This window comes from Corylus avellana, chromosome 1, assembly GCF_965113065.1.
Source record: "Corylus avellana chromosome 1, dhCorAvel1.hap1.2, whole genome shotgun sequence".
NCBI classification, from domain to species: Eukaryota; Viridiplantae; Streptophyta; class Magnoliopsida; order Fagales; family Betulaceae; genus Corylus; species Corylus avellana.
The window spans coordinates 14,164,757-14,184,744 of record NC_142490.1 but is presented as its reverse complement, the minus strand read 5'-3'; the positions used below and the strand labels follow the sequence as shown (position 1 = coordinate 14,184,744).

Below are 19,988 nucleotides of genomic sequence, written 5' to 3'. Positions count from 1 at the left end.
CCGCTCTGCTACTTTGCTTTTCTTGCCCATAAAAGTTCTGGCTTAAGCAGGAAAAGTTTAATCATGCATGGGAAAATAGCTAGGGCTACAACAGCCTTACAAATTTAATTCACATTTGACATTTATAGAAGATTTATAATAAAAGTTGTAATACTTATCCGTGAGTAAAACCATTGTCATGGGTGAAGGTTTTCAGTCACCCCCAATTTTTTTTTTTTTTTTTTTTTTTAAAAAAAACAACCCCTCAAAATATGTTTTCTTTAAAACTTTCAAATGTCATCGGTCCCCCAATTTTATTTTTTATTTTTAAGTTTTGTCATCGGTGCTAATAGCACTCTAACATCCAATCCCCTTTCCCCAGGTATGTTTGTTGTAATATAAATGCTAAATATTACACTCTCCCCCAAATTCCCAATCTTATTAGGTTGATTTGACAATACATATCAGTTCTTAGATTTTTTTTTTTTTAAAAAAAAAGACTGATAAAGATTCACATATCAATTTAATGGAATAGAGGTATAGTGTGTAACATTGCTCTTGTGCTAAATTAACATAAAGGGTACATTTAATATAATTTAATATACTGAAATGATGTTCCCTTAGAAATAGCAATGAATATTACTAGAAACACAAGAAATTAGAACAGAATGATCATTCCTATTTTTTTGTTCGGTGAGAACACAAGAATGACAAATATTTTTAACTAGAATTGAATTATATTTTAACCAAATTCTCTAAAATACCTTACTCTAAAAATGATGTCACAAATTGTCAAAAAAAAAAAAAACAAACAAACAAACAAAGAATATATTCATCTCAATGCGCTTTGAACTCTTTTTAGCAGGACTATGCAGCTATGCCATTTGCACAGAAGCCTGTCGAGTGTAAACGTATTTTGGGCTTCATTCACGGCCCAGGCTTTCTCATCTTCTCCAATGGGCCTGTCTTGCTAAGGTCTTTTGGCGCCATGACCCCAAAAGGCCCATTTAAGTCGCGTTTAACAAGTAAGCATAGGAAGGAAAAGAACAATTGTAGTAAAGATATGCTATACATCATTTCTCTCAACCATCTTTCGACCATCTTTTTTTGCAATTCTAATAAATCCACCATTGATTTGTGAACTCATGTGAATCCTACAAAAATTTAATAGTAGATTCATCCATTTATTATAAAGAAATGGTTGAAAAATGGTTAAGAAAATGATTTTTAGCATTTTTCATTGTAGTAATACTTGATTGTGTCCACACATTTAATATGGGGTGCAATAGTTAAAAAAGGTTTAAAATCTGTAACAGTTATTTATTTATTTTTTAAAAAAAAAGAGTTAATTGAGAAAAATCACCGTTGTTTATTCATCTTGTATGCATTAAAATTTTAAACAAAAAATCTCAATAAGAGAATGCTGAATAGCCTAAATTTTAACAACATTTCTAGGTAGAGAAATCCAAGCCCTTAACTGGATATATATATATATATATATATATATATATATATATATATACACACGACAAATGTTAGGTTTCTTAGTACTTTTTCCAAAAATTTGGTTGGTTTCAAACTAACATGACACGTTTTATGTAATTTATTATTTTAGTAAATAAAAGCATAACGTAATGAGAATGTGCCAAATCAAATTTGAAACCAACTATTTTACATAGGTCGGAGGATATTTTATCCAGACTGGTTTGAAAATATATGTCTATATATATATATATATACCACCATACTTTTAAATTAGCATTTAACTAATATTTCAACACTTTCAATAATTAAGACTTAACACGTAAAATCATTAATTGAAATCAAAGATAAATTATAGAATTAAGATTTGAATTCATGACCTCTATTTTAATATCATATTAAAATATAGTTTATCTCAAAAGCTTAAGCTAATAAAATAATTATTTTAATAATTTAACTAATATTTTAACACAGTAAACATTTTCTACAAAGCATATTACAATCATTTGGAAATATTTATAAAACAATTATGCTACTCTTATCTTAAACTAAATTGATTTAGAGAACTTTCCTAATCTACAAGGGATTCCTTTTTTTCTATTTCTTACCAGAGGTGGTGCTGTGTCTGCTTTGGCTACACTTGGCACAAAACCAGTCATCTTCTGGAACACCTTGAAGTGGAGGATCACAGCAATCAATGTGGGTGCCAACCCCACAACCAACAGAACCACTTTCATCGCCGCAGATCAACATCACCTCTCCTCTATCACAAGACCCACAAACCTGGCAGGCTATATCATTGCTACCGTGATCATCTGGTGGTGTCAAGTCCTCAACAATCTCTTCCCCCTTGCTCTGCAGGGAAGCAAATGATTTCTCTGCCCAAGCATTAGTATTGTATAGCACATGTCTCTCAAGAGAGTACCCAGGCTTGCAGACATATTCCACCAAGTAATCAGCTGCAACACAGGGTATCTCGTGTTTTAAGAACTCCTGCACCCACAAATCGACACGTGGCATCCCGGGGCTGATAATGGCAAAGTCTACCCCAGACTTGAAAAAGCGGGAGTACGGAGGAGAAGTTGCTAATAGGATCCCATCGCCGGCCTTCACAGCACGCTTCAGAGTATCCTGTTTGACAGAAATGAAAACATGTATCAAAATCAGCCAAAGAGTTTAGAGACAAGCAACCTATTGTCACGCGTCAGACTACAGTGCCTGCTTATGAAGCTTGCAGAAGAGAGATCATTTTGTAGAATCTATGGCAGAATTTGCTATGAGTGACAATTTATTTGTGTTCGGAGTTTCGTTTTGGTGGTGCCGAAGTATGAATATAAAATTATATAAATTAATATTTATTTTTTAAAAAATATTTAATCATAAATGTTGCGTATTGAATTCGGATTGTATAAGAACATAAGTATAAAATTATATAAATCAATCAAAATCCAATCTATTTAATTAAACGAGTCAAACTCTTAACGTACTAATTTTGTGTTAATTTCGCATTAGATTTAAAATTTGCATGAAAAAAATATAAAAATAGATTTGGACAGCAAGCATACCAAAGGAGGCGCAATGCATTCACCATATATGATAACGCGCATTCCATAAAACGCACCATGACCTGTTCTCTTCCTCAAGAGCCGCCACTTCCTTGGAGCCTCCAAATTGATTGCACCATCTTCACTAAGGCCATTTTTGTGCCATTCATAAGGTTCCTCTGCCACGAATCTTCCTGCCTGACTACAGGCAGTAAGATAATCGGTCTTAAGAATCCACCTGCACTCGAGATCGAACGAATTAGAACATATGTCTAGTGATGTATCGCACAAAGTATAGTGATCCTAAACTTCTGACGAAAATGAACAAAGATTTACATAGTGTCTGCCAACTCCACTGGGGAGTGAAGCCTGCTGTAAGAATACATTTTTGCTTGGCAAATAGAACCCCAGCTGGAATTCGGTCAGATAAGTTGTCATTATTATGCAAAGTTTTGAATTTATAAAAAAGGTGACGTACCTTCCAGATGCAGCGGCAGCAAAGAACTTCTCCGTCCTGCGAATTGGATCTGTGGTTATTAAGTGTGTAGCCTGGTATGACCATTGATGAGAATCTCGGCAAAGTCTCCCTTTCAAACGCCGAATAACTTGTTGAAACTCCTTTCTTTGTAGTCGATGAGCACTCAATATAAACCATGTAGGTTCGGTTTTCTCGCCGTACGGATACTCTCCCACTGATGTTGAAGATTTTTGATTCACCTTTCCTGCCTTTTGATTGATCTTCCTTGGCATTATATTAGATTTAACAGATGGTTTCCTGACGCACTCTTTGCCCTGACTTAAATCTTTAACTGGCTTGTTCTCCTTCTCCCCTTCGCAACGGTTCTCTGACTCATTTGTGAGAACAGGGCAACTCTTAGTTTTACCAGAAGGAAGCAACACTCTTTTCTCCTTTTCTGTCCCCGTCCCCTCATTGTTCTCAGTCCCACTTCCTTCACCATCCACAACTTTCTTAGATTTCATTACATCCATCTTCATCTTGGTTCTACCTATAGGGCGTTTTTTCCCTTTATTCACTTTCCCTTTGAGACCGTCTAAATCTAAGCTTGTTGAAGCAAGTTCTACATTCTTGTGACAAACAGTCTTCTCTAGTTCAATTCCATTGGCGCCTTCCTCTGAAGCCATTGCATCATCATGCATGCTCGTGTTGTAGTCATTTGTAATATGCTGCACCATTTCCAAATTCTCTTCCATGATTGTATCTGCTTTATCTGTCAATATAACCACCCCAGGTTTCTGTTCATTAAGTGGCTTCTCCAACTCATCTTCAACTTTGTCCTCTGGAGCCTCAGTTTCATCACCCATCGATTCATTTCTATTCTCCATATAGTCGCCAGACTTCATGACATTTTCTGTCTGCACCTCCTTCAGTGCTTCAGTATTAACAGTTGGAGGAGACTTCTCATGATCTGCTGTCTTTTTCACTTCATCTGAATGAATTGCAGCAGCATCATGGGAGGTAGTTTTATTTACGTAGACAGGACCCTTTTGGATATTAGCAGTTGACTTAGGTCTTGAACCCAAAGTCTTTTTGGCAACCGTCTTCTTCCTAAGTGGTTGTGTTATCAAGTTATCATTTCCTCCAGGCAAGCTTGCATTGCAAGGCCCGTCAGATTTCTCAGTCGCCAATTTTTTCTTAATGGCAGATGACTCAATATCTTGCTGCTGCTGATTCTCTGGCTCCCCTTTTTCTCCAACTTCAAGTGCAGATTTCCCCATACCTAAATCTACAATGTCAGGCTTGGTGGATAAGGCAGGCTGTCTTAATCTCTGGAAAGATGATTGGGGCGTCTTCTCATAAGCGTCATTATCTTGTCCATTCTTTGCGGTTACAGTTTCAGAGGAAGGCACATCACTTGTCAAAGACTTCTTGCTACAAGTTGAGGGTTCAGTCATTGATATGTTAGCATTTGAGGTCTGTGCAGCATTCAGATTAGGAGTCTTATCCATACGAAGGCCATCATTGCCAAGTAGAAAATGGCTGCTGGCTCCATGGGGGCCATCGATCAAAAATGTTGGTTCCAATCCCTGAGTTTTATCACCCGCCACTGAACTTGTTGCTGTGCAAGGTTTTGAATCAATACTCACCTTCGGTGACTTAAAGCTAACATAAGTAGCATTTGCCATCCTCTTTTGAGGCAACAAACCACTTGACTCTTTTCCATGAACTAAATCAGTTCCTTCCCTAGAAGTTTGAAGACAACCAGAGCCAAAACTATCCTTTGCTTTTGCTCTGAAGGGAAAGTTGTCAAAATCATCACTGACTTCACCCAAATGTGCTTTAGAATGGTCACTTAATTTGCCTGGCATTTCTCCAGAGTACATTGGAAGTGAGGACCTCCTTGAAGTTTTCATCGAGTCACTTAAAGGACTAATTGTGGCATCAGAATGAATGGGCCTTTTACCATTTCTAGAGGTAGATGTCAAACCATTGTCGACTGTCATAGGATCTAGATTTTGGTCAAGCAGATCAGGTAGCTCGCCAGAATTAGTATTCTGACAGCCAAGCGCTTTAGAAACATCAACATTATCAGAGCTTGATGCTTGACCAGATGTTTTCTCTTTTCCAGGAGTGAATAACATGACCGTTGTACTTTCAACATTCAATGGACCCTTTGGAGCAGGTGAGAGTTCACCAACTGATGTGGGCAATTCAGAGGTTGTTGGTACCCCAATTTTTGAATTATGAGGACTCTTATTCATGTTTCTCCCCAAAAATTGCTTCACTGTAGTGTCTTCAGCCTCTTCTTCAGAATCCTTAGCCTCTGCTTCCATCATCTCCAAATCATAGCCACTGTCAAGAAAAGAAACTTTAGGAGATAAATTAGCACGGTGCTTACACTTCATTTATTCGTACACGCAAGGAGTCCAAGGAAAGGAAAACCATTAAACTAATCAGGAGGTGACGGCATGATTCTGCAGTGAAAATTCTAAAAAAACCTTAAACACATTGCTACACGTTGTGTCTATTGCATCAACTAACTTGTTTGCTTAATTAAAAATATACCCACCAGACCACAAAAACAACTTTAAATAAACAAACCATGAGTTACCAGGCACTTGTAATTGTGTCTATGTGATAAACCTCCAATGTTACCACATTGGAACCTAGACATAGTTTTAGGGCAATAAGCAAAACGTATAACTCCCTCCCTTTCTCCTTTTCTTCCTTAATTTAAGGTACAATATCAAAAATAGAATCCGCAGTGCATCTAATTAGTTAAAAGTGTGTGTCACTCAGGTCATGCAATAATTGTGTTCCAGGCTCCAAGAACTTTACTAAAACAATCATAAGCTTCTTTCCTTCTGTTAGAGTGATGAGGTGTATTGGTGAGGTGTCTTTATTCCAGAAGATGGATGAGGTGTCCCTAGAAGGTGGTGAGGTGCCCCTACAAGTTGTCCTAGGGTGAGGTGTTCATATTCCAGAATATTGTATTTGTTCCTGGATTGTGAATGCCTTATATATAGACCCCGAACCTCTCTTTTGTTTAAAAAAAAAATCTTGACACCTTTTATTTCTATATATCAATCAATCCTGTGGATTTGTGGGCAAATGCATGAACTGTAGGCCCTCAAGGTCAGGATTCAAGGGCTGATATCAATACCAAAAGAATAGACTCATCAAATGAGCGGAAATTAAAAATATGTCATAAGGAACAACTCTGCCTATGCATGCATGTAGGCATAGGATGTAATTAGCTTCTCACCAACATAGAATAAGAAAAAATGCAAAACCCCCTTCTCCCCTCCTCTCCTTTCCAATGCAGTCCGCATGGAATATATTCTTAGATGCATACCACAGAAGTATAAAATTCAAGAACACACAATCTTGGATTCAAATGTCTCACCTCTTGTAATAATTATCTTCTGGAAGAAGTTCCCAATCCCTTAAGCTACAGACGAATAAAGGCGGTTAGATAAAAGAAAAACTTATCACTTCATACAAAAAGGCATAGAATCTCAGTTAGGTTATGAGATAGAATACTTCGTATCAGTATAGACTTCAAAAACAAACATAAAAGAATGAATAGCACATCAACATACCAATCTTCCAACCATCGATGATTGACAAGCTTTATCATCTTGACTTTTTTGGCAAGTTCATACTTCTCCCCTACATATAATAACATACTCCATTAAAATTTATCACTACTTCATAGGCCACAGATATAGCGATCATCTCCAGCAAAATTATCCATAATGACCAACCGAGTATGGCAAAAAAAAACCACATGCTTTTTCTGTAAGTGTGTCTCATGTCATTCAATTAACAAAAGTTGCTAGGGAATATAAAACAACTTTAAGACATTTCAAGAACCAAGATTTACCAGAGTTCTGCAGTATTTAGCAGAGAAGCTGGTCATGGAAAGTCCACCATAACCATATAATTTATTGGTCAACAATTTCAATCCTAAGCCATTATGCAATTTGTCATTTTCACAAACTTAGATCAACTGACACATTCAACCAGTTAAAGGATGAAGACTACAATAGAATTCTTGTTTTGAAAAACCCAAAAATGATTGGGTTTGGTTCAAAAAGCAATAAATAACTTGTGCTCACTAAAAATGCACAACAAATGCTACCCAAAATAAACTATGCCTGAAGAGAATTTGAACATGGAACAAAAAGAAGATTACAGCAAATAAATGCAGTATAATACAAAACTATTAATCATATTTCATTTTATACACAATTTTTATTGAGAACACGGATAACGCACCCTCAAATTTATAGCAAATGAGATGAGTAACCTTGTTTGCCACCAATGGCTTAGAGAACCTAGCACCCATCAAGCTGACCATAACCTGAGAAGTAGAAAAAAAATCAAGTCATAATACAATGTCCTTTCATTAAACCACTGTCTCCAGTAACTCCTAGTAGAATCCCTACTCAAAGTTGAAAAGTGGCACTAGGAGAAATGTGTACCATAATGTCATCTCGATCTTGCCGCTGATATCCGGTTAAGCATATAACTAAATTTTTCGCACCCGGTATCCCATTCAGATCCTTGAGAGGCCTGTACATAATCTGTTAAAAGCAAATATAAATATCTAATAGCACGCAAACGGTATTACGAGGAGAAAAAACTGATTCCAAAAGAAAATGTAGATTACAAACTAGTTTTTGGCAAATGATTTCTAAAACCATGGGTACAGGGTCATGAGAATAAATGTCTAAGTTTCACACAGAGTCTACCAAAATCTAAAGAATAATTTTCAGAAATAAGTGCTTCCTGCTGATTCTAATCAGCCTAAAGTGCTAGATTGATTTGAACATACATATACAAAACTAAAGCAAATAAAGAAAACCATGAAACCACTTTCTAAACCTGATAAACCACAATTAAGCAACACGTAGCAAAATCTCCTCTAGTTCATACCAAAATTTTCACTTTGACCAAGACATATTCAACTATGTAAATGCTTATGTCAATCTGAAAATTCAGTCTACGTAGAAAACCAGATAAGAAACACACCGAAGTGGAATCAACGGGCATTCCAACATCCAAACTATGATCAACCCACAAGGCTGTGACGAGCGTCTTGCCGTCATTCCGTGCAGCAATACACACAGGATCATCCTACACAACACACATACTAACTATAAGCATACACAAACACCAACAGAATTCACCAACAAATAATACAAATCTGGGGCAAAAAAGGGGGGGGGGGGGGGGGGGGGGGGTGGGGTTGGGGTGGGGTGGGTGGTAGATAGAGAGATTTTTAATTAAACAATAATAATCAAAGGCAAATGAAGTGAAACCAGAAACTAGAGCTTACATAAACAAGCTTATCCACAATTACATGAGTACAACTTTGGCTATACTGACCAGCATCAACTCCACCGCCATAAACAAGCCTACCTCGAACCTACAATAATCGCAATTTTCCCCAAATAAATTCAATCAATTACCAATCAAATCAAAATAATCAACAATCCAAAAGTTGAGAGAGAAAGAGACCTTGTTTTCATTGACGGGATCGAATCCGAAGAGAACGAAACGGACGTCGAGAAACGCAGTGGAAGGGGAATTGCTTTCCATCGGGGAATGGAATTTCAGTGAGGAAATCGAAATCCTAAGAAGAGGGAAGTGAATGAAGGACTGGCAATGAGAGTTTGAAATGAAGGAGAAGAGGAAAAGAGGGTTTTGTCATTTGGTGAGTCTTTTTTAAAGCTTGTCGAGGAAGAGTGAAATAGTGGGAGGGAATTCGTTGATTTTTTGATTTTGGTGCTTTGGCGGGACGACCAAAATATGATCGTTCACTGTCGCGCCACGTTGCACTTGAAAGACGTAGATTTGTGACACGTGTAAAGTCCTCTTTGACACTCAGATTCCTGAAATTCAAGTCGGGCAACTATCGTGGGCGTGAGTTCTAAGCCCAACATTTGGAGCTTAAGTGTGTCCAAGCCTTGAGTTGGAGATAAGGTTTCATTTAGGGCTAGAAAAATAGGTTGTTGTGTCGGGTTCAAGTCAACCTACTTGACCCGCTAATCCTATAAAAGTCATTTCTTCTACTTAAACTTGAGCACGACTCATGAGCAACCCGATTGACCTAGCTATTTGACCCACTTGTATTCAAAACACAATCTCTTTAACCTGGTTGACGTAACCTAACAGGACTCGTTTGATCTGTTTCAATATATATATATAAGCGGGTCAACTTGTGGGTCAAACAAGTCAACTCATTTATGATCCTGAATTCGTTTATGCCAAATTCGAACCCTCTAATTTTGTATTGAATTTATGGGTTGTGTAAAAAATTGTCAGCTTTAATTTCATCCATTCTACACCACGCGTCTCATACTAGGTACAATCTTTCATGAGCTGGAGACCACTTTTCAAAATTTCTTTTATCTTTATTAGGATATAATTGATCTTTCCCATCTAACCATAATATTTGGCACATAATTGACCCTATTTTGGCCCAAATTCTTCAATCTATTGTGGCCTATTTTCAACATATATATTGTTATTAAAGGCCCATCACTAGCTATCGTTGCTGGCTGCCAATATCACTTGGCCACCGCCGCTGGACACACCATCTCCAACCATTTTTCGGCCATCATCTCTATGATAGATGTATATTCCATATATGATAATTACCATATAGGATCGATTGTAATCATGTTAATAGTGTTATTTGATTACCATACTTTAGCTTTATCTACACAATTTGTTCTATAAATATGAGTCTTTTTGTCTTGTAAATTTCATTAGAGAAAAAGAGCAAAATGTAGCTCGTTTGAGCTTTTTCCTAGTGGTGGATATAGGTGTCTAACACCTAATTACCTGCAAATCTTTATCTCATTTTCTCCACTTTTACATTTAATTTTCCATTGCATTATAAGTTTCTTCAGTTTTGTTTATTGCGGTACTGCAGATGATGAAGCAAAGGCATAAGGTGGAGAGAAAATTGCATATTGGCCGGGGAAGAAATTGGGCTGTCAAAGAACACGGAAGTTGCAAGGGTGAATAGGAAGCATGCAGCCATGAATAGGAAATTTAGGATGATTCATGGGGTAGCATCCCTGCTGGCTCATATCATGTACTTTGCGAGCCTAATTATGCACTCGTGGTACTTGGCAACTAAAATCAATCTCTAGTTTCAATTTGGTTCCCCTTTATTGGGAAAGAAGGTAGGTGGTACTTTGAATTCAAAAGTACTTCAAAAAAAAGGAACCATTCGAATATACAATATGTAAAGAGAAAGGCCCTTTCGTTGTTTAGTTGTCGATGAATTATAATGACAACGGTCACATGTTATATTTAACAATAATAAAAATGCCATCTCTTTGATGTTGTTGAAACACATAAAATGTATATTAATTAGCAGCGGAGCCATATATATTCTACAAAAATTGAGTAATTTTTTGATTAAGAGTTTCTGACATTGACACGTCAGAAATCCCTTATGACGTGTGTTTTTTGACATGTCTCAACGATTAAAAATGCGGGTGTAGTGGTGGAGCCACATGTAGGCCAGAGGTGGCCACGGCACCCACAAGAAATATTAAAAAAAAAAGAGCAAAAGTCCTGCCATTGAGCACTCATCCAGCTACATAGGGCCCCCACAAAGAATTTTTTATTAAAAAAAAATTGAGCACTTGTCCATCTATTGAGCACACAATCAGCTACATAGGCCCCTCCAAGTATTAAAATAAATAAAAAAATTGTTTATTTTCCCTCTTTCTCATGCACTCACCTCTAAATTCTCTTATTTTTTGCATTTCTGTCTTTTTGATATAGTGCGAACATGTTATATTTTTAATATATTAATTTGAGCATATATTTATGAACTTTTATATATGTTTTTTTGTGATGCATATATTGTGTGAATTACCAAATTTTCAGTATGAAAAAAATTTTTAGGATGCAAAAAAAAAAAAAAAAATTTAGGACGCGAAATTTTCTTTTTTACGGCCCCTACATTCTGAAACATCTGGCTCCGCCACTGGGCGGGTGTAAAAAAATTCAAGTTTTTGACGTGACATTTTCACCACGTCAAAATTTTTTGTTATGTTAGAGTTATTATACATAGCTCCATAGATAATTTGATAAGCCAATTAATAATTTTTGTTATGTGAGCCCATGATGTACAATTTTTGTTATGTGAGCCAGCTTTATCTTATCCATCTTCCGGGGAAAATGAATATCTCCAGAAAAGAGTTATCAACACGTTTTTATTTTCTCTATTTCATTTCTTTGCTTGATATGGTGTAATTATAAGTTTCCTATTTTTTATTTTGTTATAGTCTTTCGGCGTAAGTCTTGCAGATTTGATTAACGTGTATATATATATATAGCATTGTAATGCCTTCTCCTTGATCACAAAAATAAAATATAGTTTTCACACTTCTGTTATGAGAGATTGGCGCGCTCTCTACGTATCCCCTTAAAAGTTTATATATAAAACCTCCATTTTGCATACAGAGGGAGAGAGAGATGAGTTGGCCAAGGAAATTAGTAGCGTTCGTGACTTTCTTATCAATGGGAGTGATATTCTCGCCGGAGAGCTTTGGATCGAAATCGGACGGTCAGATTTCGACGAAGCTTGCTCCCTACCTCAAACTGACATATCTTCTCAGCTTCTCCACCGCCTTTGGCACCGCTCTCTGGGTCACCTTCCCTGCAGTCTTCGTCTTGTTCCTGTAACACTCTTCTCTTTACATCTCTTATCCTTATAAATAGTATGCATGCATGCCACCAATTCTGTCATGTTTGGTTACTCGGAAAAGTAAGTAAAAATTTCAACTGCTGAAATTTTATCACCAATTTCAATTCTAGACTGGTGGATTTTTGATGCGTCACTAATGACACGTCACCAACCCGTTAATAATGTCTTTTTGCCATTGACATGTCACCAATTGCCCGTCACTAAAACCGAATTTTTTTGTAGTAATTTGCAGAACAACAAAAGAAGGTTGTTTAGTTATGTGTTAGAATCTATATATCGTCATTATTTTAAGAAACATTTGCATTATAGTAGCATTTTCGTAAACTATTTCGTTGAAAATCCGTTTGACAATTCTTAGGAATCTTCCAAGGCATCTGTTTGGAAATCTGCGAAGCAAGTTGTTTCCCGCGAGTTTCATTCTGGTTGGGATCTGCTGTGCAATATCAGCAGGCTCGTTTGGGTATCTGCATCCATGGAAGTCGTCGTCTCCAGCTGAGAAGTACCAACTTGGGATCTTGCTGTCTTCGTTGGCATTCAATCTCTCAAATTTGTTTGTCTTTGCGCCCATGACCATCGAGGTAATTACTTAAAGTTCTTACAAATTCCCACTTTATGTAACGTGAGTTCGTCATGTTAAAAGTGTTAAAGTGATGATTAAGTGATTTAATTTATCTCTTCATATCAGTTTAATCTTTTAAGATTATTAGTAATTTAACATGGTACCATAGCCAAATGTCATAGAATCGAACTTAGACTCCGTCAAATCACTCCATTTAAATTAAATATTCTACGTGTTGGGCCTAAAAATGGAGTTTGAGCTCACATGTGAGGAGAAGTATTAAAGTGATGATTAAGAGCATGTTTGTGATTGTGTTTGAGAAATAGAGATTTTAAGTCAAAAAACGTTTTTTGGCAAAAGCTTCATTTTTAAGCTTTTGTCAAAAGTTGAATTTTTAGGCTTTTTTTTATTCTTGAAAACGTTTTTAATTTTTTTACCAAATGACTTTTTTTTTTTTTTTTTTTTTTTTCAAACGGATTTTTTGAGTGTTAAACGCACTTTTAGGCCCATCAAACACAATCTCAAACAAACCCTAAGTGATTAAATTTATCTCTTTGTATCAGCTTATCCTTTTAAGATAACTAATAATTTAACAGTTGAAAGAGATGGATATTGTTCTTGTCCATTCTGAGAATGATCGTGTGGAGTATATAAAGGGTTTGCTCATTGCTGGTGGAGTTTTTGATAAGTCTGTCATTTTGTTTTGTTTAATTATTGTGGTGCAGATGATGAAGCAGAGGCATAAAGTGGAGAGAGAATTGAGTATTGGGGAAGAAATTGGGCTGTCAAAGAACATGGAAGTTGCAAAGGTGAATACAAAGCTTGCAGCCATGAACAGGAAATTTAGGAGTATTCATGGGGTAGCAGCCCTGGCTCAAATCTTCTTCTTTGCCACCCTAATTATGCATTCATGGTACTTGGCTGAAAAAATCAATTTGTAGTTTCATGGCTTTTGGCGGTTTGGTGATTTTTAAAATATGGTTAATGAAAATGGTAAGTTTTAAAAATGTAATTTAAAGTGTTTCGCAAAATTATAATTTGATTTTTAAAATTGTACATTTTTTTTTAAATGAATTTTTGCATGCATGTGATTTGAATACGTGAATGTTTTACATTTTTAAATTATCCTTCTTTTTTTTTTTAACACACTGTCAAATGAAATTCTTTAATTTAAAAAATAATAAAGTAAAACTAACCTATAATTTAGTTTCCTTTATTGGGGAACGTAGGTAAATACTTCCAAAAAAGGAAAGTGTACGATTAAACATAAAGAGAAGGTCTTTCATTGTTTAGTTGTCTCTTGATCGAGACTCTGTGAATTACAATGACAAATTAACAATCATTTGACTATTCATGCCGACAATTAAAATACAAATAAATAGCTATTTCAGAGACAAGATATATATTATTATTTGATTATTATTAAATTTTGATCAAATAATAATTTTAATAGTTACATCATTTTTAAATAAGCTCAAGAAAGACAAAAAAAAAAAAAAACTTGTAATATTACTCTTTAGTAACCCTTTTATTAGGGGGTGCTTCTAGAGCAATAATAAACATGCCAACAATTAAAAAACAAATAAATAATTATGAAACTCCGATGAGTGTGGGATATATTTGTCGCATCAAAGACCAAAAAAGACGAAAATATCAATGTCCAAAATGTTTCTTGTTGGCTTCAGAATCAGAGCTTTTACACAAGTCCCAAGCATGCCAGGCTGATGCTAGTGTTGTTATCGAGATTATATATATACTGAATTGAGCTTTTACACAAGTTTCCTATTTTTTATTTTGTTATAGTCTTTCGGCGTAAGTCTTGCAGATTTGATTAACGTGTATATATATATATAGCATTGTAATGCCTTCTCCTTGATCACAAAAATAAAATATAGTTTTCACACTTCTGTTATGAGAGATTGGCGCGCTCTCTACGTATCCCCTTAAAAGTTTATATATAAAACCTCCATTTTGCATACAGAGAGAGAGAGAGATGAGTTGGCCAAGGAAATCAGTAGCGTTCATGACTTTCTTATCAATGGGAGTGATATTCTCGCCGGAGAGCTTTGGATCGAAATCGGACGGTCAGATTTCGACGAAGCTTGCTCCCTACCTCAAACTGACATATCTTCTCAGCTTCTCCACCGCCTTTGGCACCGCTCTCTGGGTCACCTTCCCTGCAGTCTTCGTCTTGTTCCTGTAACACTCTTCTCTTTACATCTCTTATCCTTGTATATAGTATGCATGCATGCCACCAATTCTGTCATGTTTGGTTACTCGGAAAAGTAAGTAAAAATTTCAACTGCTGAAATTTTATCACCAATTTCAATTCTAGACCGGTGGATTTTTGATGCGTCACTAATGACACGTCACCAACCCATTAGTAATGTCTTTTTGCCATTGACATGTCACCAATTGCCCGTCCCTAAAACTGAATTTTTTTGTAGTGAATCTGGAGAACTACAAAAGAAGGTTGTTTAGTTATGTGTTAGAATATATATATCGTCATTATTTTAAGAAACATTTGCATTATAGTAGCATTTTCGTAAACTATTTCGTTGAAAATCCGTTTGACAATTCTTAGGAATCTTCCAAGGCATCTGTTTGGAAATCTGCGAAGCAAGTTGTTTCCCGCGAGTTTCATTCTGGTTGGGATCTGCTGTGCAATATCAGCAGGCTCGTTTGGGTATCTGCATCCATGGAAGTCGTCGTCTCCAGCTGAGAAGTACCAACTTGGGCTCTTGCTGTCTTCGTTGGCATTCAATCTCTCCAATTTGTTTGTCTTTGCGCCCATGACCATCGAGGTAATTAATTAAAGTTCTTACAAATTCCCACTTTATGTAACGTGGGTTAGTCATGTTAAAAGTGTTAAAATGATGATCAAGTGATTTAATTTATCTCTTCGTATCAGCTTAATCTTTTAAGATTATTGGTAATTTAACATGGTATCAGAGATAAATGTCATAAAATCGAACCTAGACTCCATCAAATTATCCCATTTAAATTAAATATTCTACGTGTTAGGCCTAAAAATGGAGTTTTAGCTCACATATGAGAGGAAGTATTAAAGTGATGATTAAGAGCATGCTTGGAATTGCGTTTGAGAAATAGAGATTTTAAGTAAAAAAACGTTTTTTGGCAAAAGCTTTATTTTTAAGCTTTTGTCAAAAGTGGGTTTTGGTCATTTTTAGGCTTTTTTGATTCTTAAAAATGCTTTTAATTATTTTACCAAACGGACTTTTTGAGTGTTAAACGCACTTTTAGGCTCATCAAACGCAATCCCAAACAAATCCTAAGTGATTAAATTTATCTCTTTCTATCAGCTTATCATTTTAAGATAACTAGTAATTTAATAGTTGAAAGATATGGATATTGTTCTTGTCCATTATGAGAATGATCGTGTGGAGTATATAAAGGGTTTGCTCATTGCTGGTGGAGTTTTTGATAAGTCTGTCATTTTGTTTTGTTTAATTATTGTGGTGCAGATGATGAAACAGAGGCATAAAGTGGAGAGAGAATTGAGTATTGGGGAAGAAATTGGGCTGTCAAAGAACATGGAAGTTGCAAAGGTGAATACAAAGCTTGCTGCCATGAACAGGAAATTTAGGAGGATTCATGGGGTAGCAGCCCTGGCTCATATCTTCTTCTTTGCCACCCTAATTATGCATTCATGGTACTTGGCTGGAAAAATCAATTTGTAGTTTCATGGCTTTTGGCGGTTTGGTGATTTTAAAAATATGGTTAATGAAAAGGGTAAGTTTTAAAAAAATTACAGTTTAATTTTTAAAATTGTACATTTTTTTTTAAATGAATTTTTGCATGCGATTTGAATACATGAATTTTTTACATTTTTAAATTATTTTTTTTAAAACACACCGTCAAATGAAATTCTTTTAATTTAGAAAATAATAAAGTAAAACTAACCTATGATTTAGTTTCCTTTATTGGGGAACGTAGGTAAATACTTCCAAAAAAGGAAAGTGTACGATTAAACATAAAGAGAAGGTCTTTCATTGTTTAGTTGTCTCATGATCGAGACTCTGTGAATTATAATGACAACGTGTCCCATGTTGATAACAAATTAACAATCGTTTGACTATTCATGCCAACAATTAAAATACAAATAAATAACTATTTCAGAGATAAGATATATATATATATATATATATATATATATTAATTCTTATTAGATAGAGAATTTGGCTTGTCGCATTGATAATAACCTTTAGAGAAGAACAATAAGAAAAAGACTCTGCTGCCAATATACAATTTATCTCTTTCATCATTGACATTAAGGGGAATGGCTCTGGATATATATATCTTATCTCTGAAATAGTTATTTATTTGTATTTTAATTGTTGGCATGAATAGTCAAACGATTGTTAATTTGTTATCAACAGGGGACACGTTGTCATTATAATTCACAGAGTCTCGATCATGAGACAACTAGACAATGAAAGACCTTCTCTTTATGTTTAATCGTACACTTTTCTTTTTTGGAAGTATTTACCTACGTTCCCCAATAAAGGAAACTAAATTGTGTGTGTGTGTATGGAGAGGATGGAGTGTCTAGCCTAGCTAAAAAAAAGAAAAATCAAATGAAGTCTACCCATACAAACTCTTAACGCCCTTTCAAATTAGATTTTTTACCACCTAAAAAGGATTTCTTTTTTTTTTTTTTTTTTTTTTTTGGTCTTTTCTAGTTTTGCCATTGGTTGCCACCACTATTGTATGCTTGTTAATTAGGATCCACAAACCGTCCTTGTAAGGTTGTAACCAATTTTTCCAATTGATTAAAAATAAATAAATTAGGATGCACAAAGCCATTCTTGCGCTTTTCAGGGACCGGATTGTGGCCTCTCGATACAATAAAGTAGAGGAATTATTATGAGACCCCAATGAGTGTGGGATATATTTATTAACCCAGAAATTCTATAAGTCTCTCTTGTATTTATCTTGAATTTCTCCAAGAATGATGTGACTATTAAAATTATAATTGAACTTGTGATTGATCATTATTAAATTTTGATCAAATAATAATTTTAATAACCACATTATTTTTAGATAAACTCAAAAAGAATTAAAAAAAAAAAAAACTTGTAGTATTATTCTTTATTAGCCCTTTTATTAGGGGGTGCTTCTAGAGCAATAATAAACATGCCAACAATTAAAATACAAATAAATAATTATGAAACCCCGATGAGTGTGGGATATATTTGTGGCGTCAAAGACCAAAAAAGACGAAAATATCAATGTCCAAAATGCTTCTTCTTGGCTCCAGAATCAGAGCTTTTACACAAGTTCCAAGCATGCCAGGCTGATGCTAGTGTTGTTATCGAGATTATATATATATATATATACTGAATTGGGCTGCAATATAAAAAAAAATTAAAAAAATGAGGATATATATTACATAAGGTTAGGGGTGGGCAAATTAACCGTTACCGTTTAACCGGCCGTCTACCGGCTTCGACCGAACCGATATAAACCGTAGCCGATATGCCGATATCCTTATCGGTTAAAAAAAGTATACCGGAATTCGGTCCGGTCCGGTCCGGTCCGGTTAAGCGGTTCTTATCGGTTAACCGGTTAACCGATAAGAAACCGGAAATTTTTATTTTATTTTATTTTTTTTTTAAGTCCTAGTCCCAAAATGGCGCCGTTTAGTCTTTTAGAGAGGTTTCCAAATTCCCACAAGTGACACAGGTTTCCGAATTTGTGTAATGGTGTTGCCCATGACTTATTTTCCTTTTGCTAAGTGACTTTAATTAGTTAATACTTTGTTTATTATTCATTAATGAATTTTATTTTAATTTGAGTTTGGGTAGGTTTGATGTTTTTTTTTTAAGTGATGGCATTTGATGAGATTTCTTTGCCTTTGGTAAAAGCATTTTTCATTAACTAGTTTTGCTAGTCTAATTAGCATTCATTATGTTAATTAGTCCATTTGCTTTGGAAAAATGTATTTTATAATATTTTTTTTTTTTTTTTTAAAAAAAAAGTTGAAGTGCATAATATAAAAAAGCTTCAATTTTTAGCCCCAAAAACAAATATTTGGGTCCCAACAAAAAGTATTTGGTCCCTAAAACAACTTATTTTTAATAAATTATTTTAGCCCAACAAAAAGTATTTGGGTTCTCAAAAGTAAAAAAAACTCATTTTTGGTTTTTGACCCAACAAAATAAATCAATATAAAGCTCTCGGTTAAATCGGTTAACCGGTTTAACCGGACCGTTTAACCGTGTACCGTTTTAACCGAAATTATCGGTTAAAATTCTTATTGGTTCGGTATCGGTTAATAAACCGTTTAACCGAAAATTATCGGTTAATAACCGATAAGGTCCTTAACCGGACCGTTTTGACCGATACCCAGGCCTACATAAGGTCATGCCTCTGCAAATTAGATCAGATCCGATCAGTAAGATATATTTATATATATCATGATCAGGTTCATTTCGTTTTATTATTCGAAAAGGGGAAAAATGGCTATATATTAAGGGAGGATAGAAGAGAGAACGTGAGAAAATGCTTCTAAAGTTGCATAATTAGTTAAATAACATGTTTTAAAATTAGCACTACAATAAGTTTTTACAGCTTTCTAACCCTAAAAAGAAAACAAATAAAAGTGAATATCATAAATAATGCTAGAAAAATTTCAATAGGTGAAAGAATCCGCTTTCAAAAATAATAAAAATTGCATCCATGAGTCATATTAGTACAAAAGCCTAAACTAATGGACTAATCATTTACTTAAGTATATTAATTATTCTCTTTCTTTATATATGCTTTCTCTCAATATATGACTCAATACTTATAAGAGCTTTCTTGAAAAGAGTTATTAATTCATTCACAAACCCAAACTGCACTGTATTGCAAATACTTTGTTGGCAAAACTTAACACATTGCCATTCATTGTAAAAACATAGTATATAAACTACTAAAATACATTAATGTATATTTCAAAAAAGACTAAAAAACTAAAATTAATGACATCAAAACAATTACTTTTACGAAAAAAGATTAAAATCCATCACTCCATTTGTTTTGATGGATTATCAAAAAGTTCCATTGGTTTTTAATTTTGTCACAAAGATTCTCCATGACCGCAGTTTGAGCTATGGTCAAATAGATTATTATATATGTTAATATTTTGTGAATTTTCTTGACAAAATACTTGAGAAATACAATTATGCCTAAAAAATTGAGCCCTCTATAGCCATTGAA

At 34.9% G+C, this 19,988-nt stretch overlaps 3 protein-coding genes across 3 annotated transcripts; 2 read left to right on the top strand and 1 right to left on the bottom strand.

The window, feature by feature from the left end:
- Window positions 1-1,946: 1,946 nt before the first annotated feature.
- Window positions 1,947-9,150, bottom strand: LOC132171163 (transcription coactivator). Its single transcript, XM_059582405.2, has 10 exons — window positions 8,992-9,150; window positions 8,810-8,899; window positions 8,503-8,607; window positions 7,953-8,054; window positions 7,747-7,831; window positions 7,068-7,137; window positions 6,872-6,916; window positions 3,484-5,817; window positions 3,027-3,243; window positions 1,947-2,592 (listed from the first exon to the last, which is right to left on the bottom strand). Exons 1-10 carry the CDS (start codon window positions 9,070-9,072, stop codon window positions 2,059-2,061), a joined length of 3,663 nt encoding a protein of 1,220 aa, XP_059438388.2. The 5' UTR covers window positions 9,073-9,150; the 3' UTR covers window positions 1,947-2,058.
- A 2,823-nt stretch (window positions 9,151-11,973) lies between these two features.
- Window positions 11,974-13,705, top strand: LOC148587966 (uncharacterized). The gene is made up of 3 exons (XM_088512358.1): window positions 11,974-12,179; window positions 12,564-12,783; window positions 13,490-13,705. The coding sequence occupies exons 1-3, from the start codon at window positions 11,974-11,976 to the stop codon at window positions 13,703-13,705; spliced, it is 642 nt and encodes a 213-aa protein (XP_088368484.1).
- Window positions 13,706-14,757: 1,052 nt separating this feature from the next.
- On the top strand, window positions 14,758-16,465 carry LOC132168453 (uncharacterized). Its single transcript, XM_059579441.2, has 3 exons — window positions 14,758-14,963; window positions 15,349-15,568; window positions 16,250-16,465. Exons 1-3 carry the CDS (start codon window positions 14,758-14,760, stop codon window positions 16,463-16,465), a joined length of 642 nt encoding a protein of 213 aa, XP_059435424.2.
- Window positions 16,466-19,988: the final 3,523 nt, after the last annotated feature.

What these genes read in the sequence shown, in the direction of transcription:
- LOC132171163 (XM_059582405.2), bottom strand. Translation starts at nt 9,072, where the DNA reads ATGGAAAGCAATTCCCCTTCCACTGCGTTTCTCGACGTCCGTTTCGTT. An exon ending in TTGTGGATAAGCTTGTTTAT is followed by an intron (nt 8,608 to 8,809) that starts GTAAGCTCTAGT and finishes TGTGTTGTGTAG; the next exon opens with GATGATCCTGTGTGTATTGC. An exon ending in AAGATCGAGATGACATTATG is followed by an intron (nt 7,832 to 7,952) that starts GTACACATTTCT and finishes TCTACTTCTCAG; the next exon opens with GTTATGGTCAGCTTGATGGG.
- LOC148587966 (XM_088512358.1), top strand. Translation starts at nt 11,974, where the DNA reads ATGAGTTGGCCAAGGAAATTAGTAGCGTTCGTGACTTTCTTATCAATG. An exon ending in GCAGTCTTCGTCTTGTTCCT is followed by an intron (nt 12,180 to 12,563) that starts GTAACACTCTTC and finishes GACAATTCTTAG; the next exon opens with GAATCTTCCAAGGCATCTGT. An exon ending in TTGCGCCCATGACCATCGAG is followed by an intron (nt 12,784 to 13,489) that starts GTAATTACTTAA and finishes ATTGTGGTGCAG; the next exon opens with ATGATGAAGCAGAGGCATAA.
- LOC132168453 (XM_059579441.2), top strand. Translation starts at nt 14,758, where the DNA reads ATGAGTTGGCCAAGGAAATCAGTAGCGTTCATGACTTTCTTATCAATG. An exon ending in GCAGTCTTCGTCTTGTTCCT is followed by an intron (nt 14,964 to 15,348) that starts GTAACACTCTTC and finishes GACAATTCTTAG; the next exon opens with GAATCTTCCAAGGCATCTGT. An exon ending in TTGCGCCCATGACCATCGAG is followed by an intron (nt 15,569 to 16,249) that starts GTAATTAATTAA and finishes ATTGTGGTGCAG; the next exon opens with ATGATGAAACAGAGGCATAA.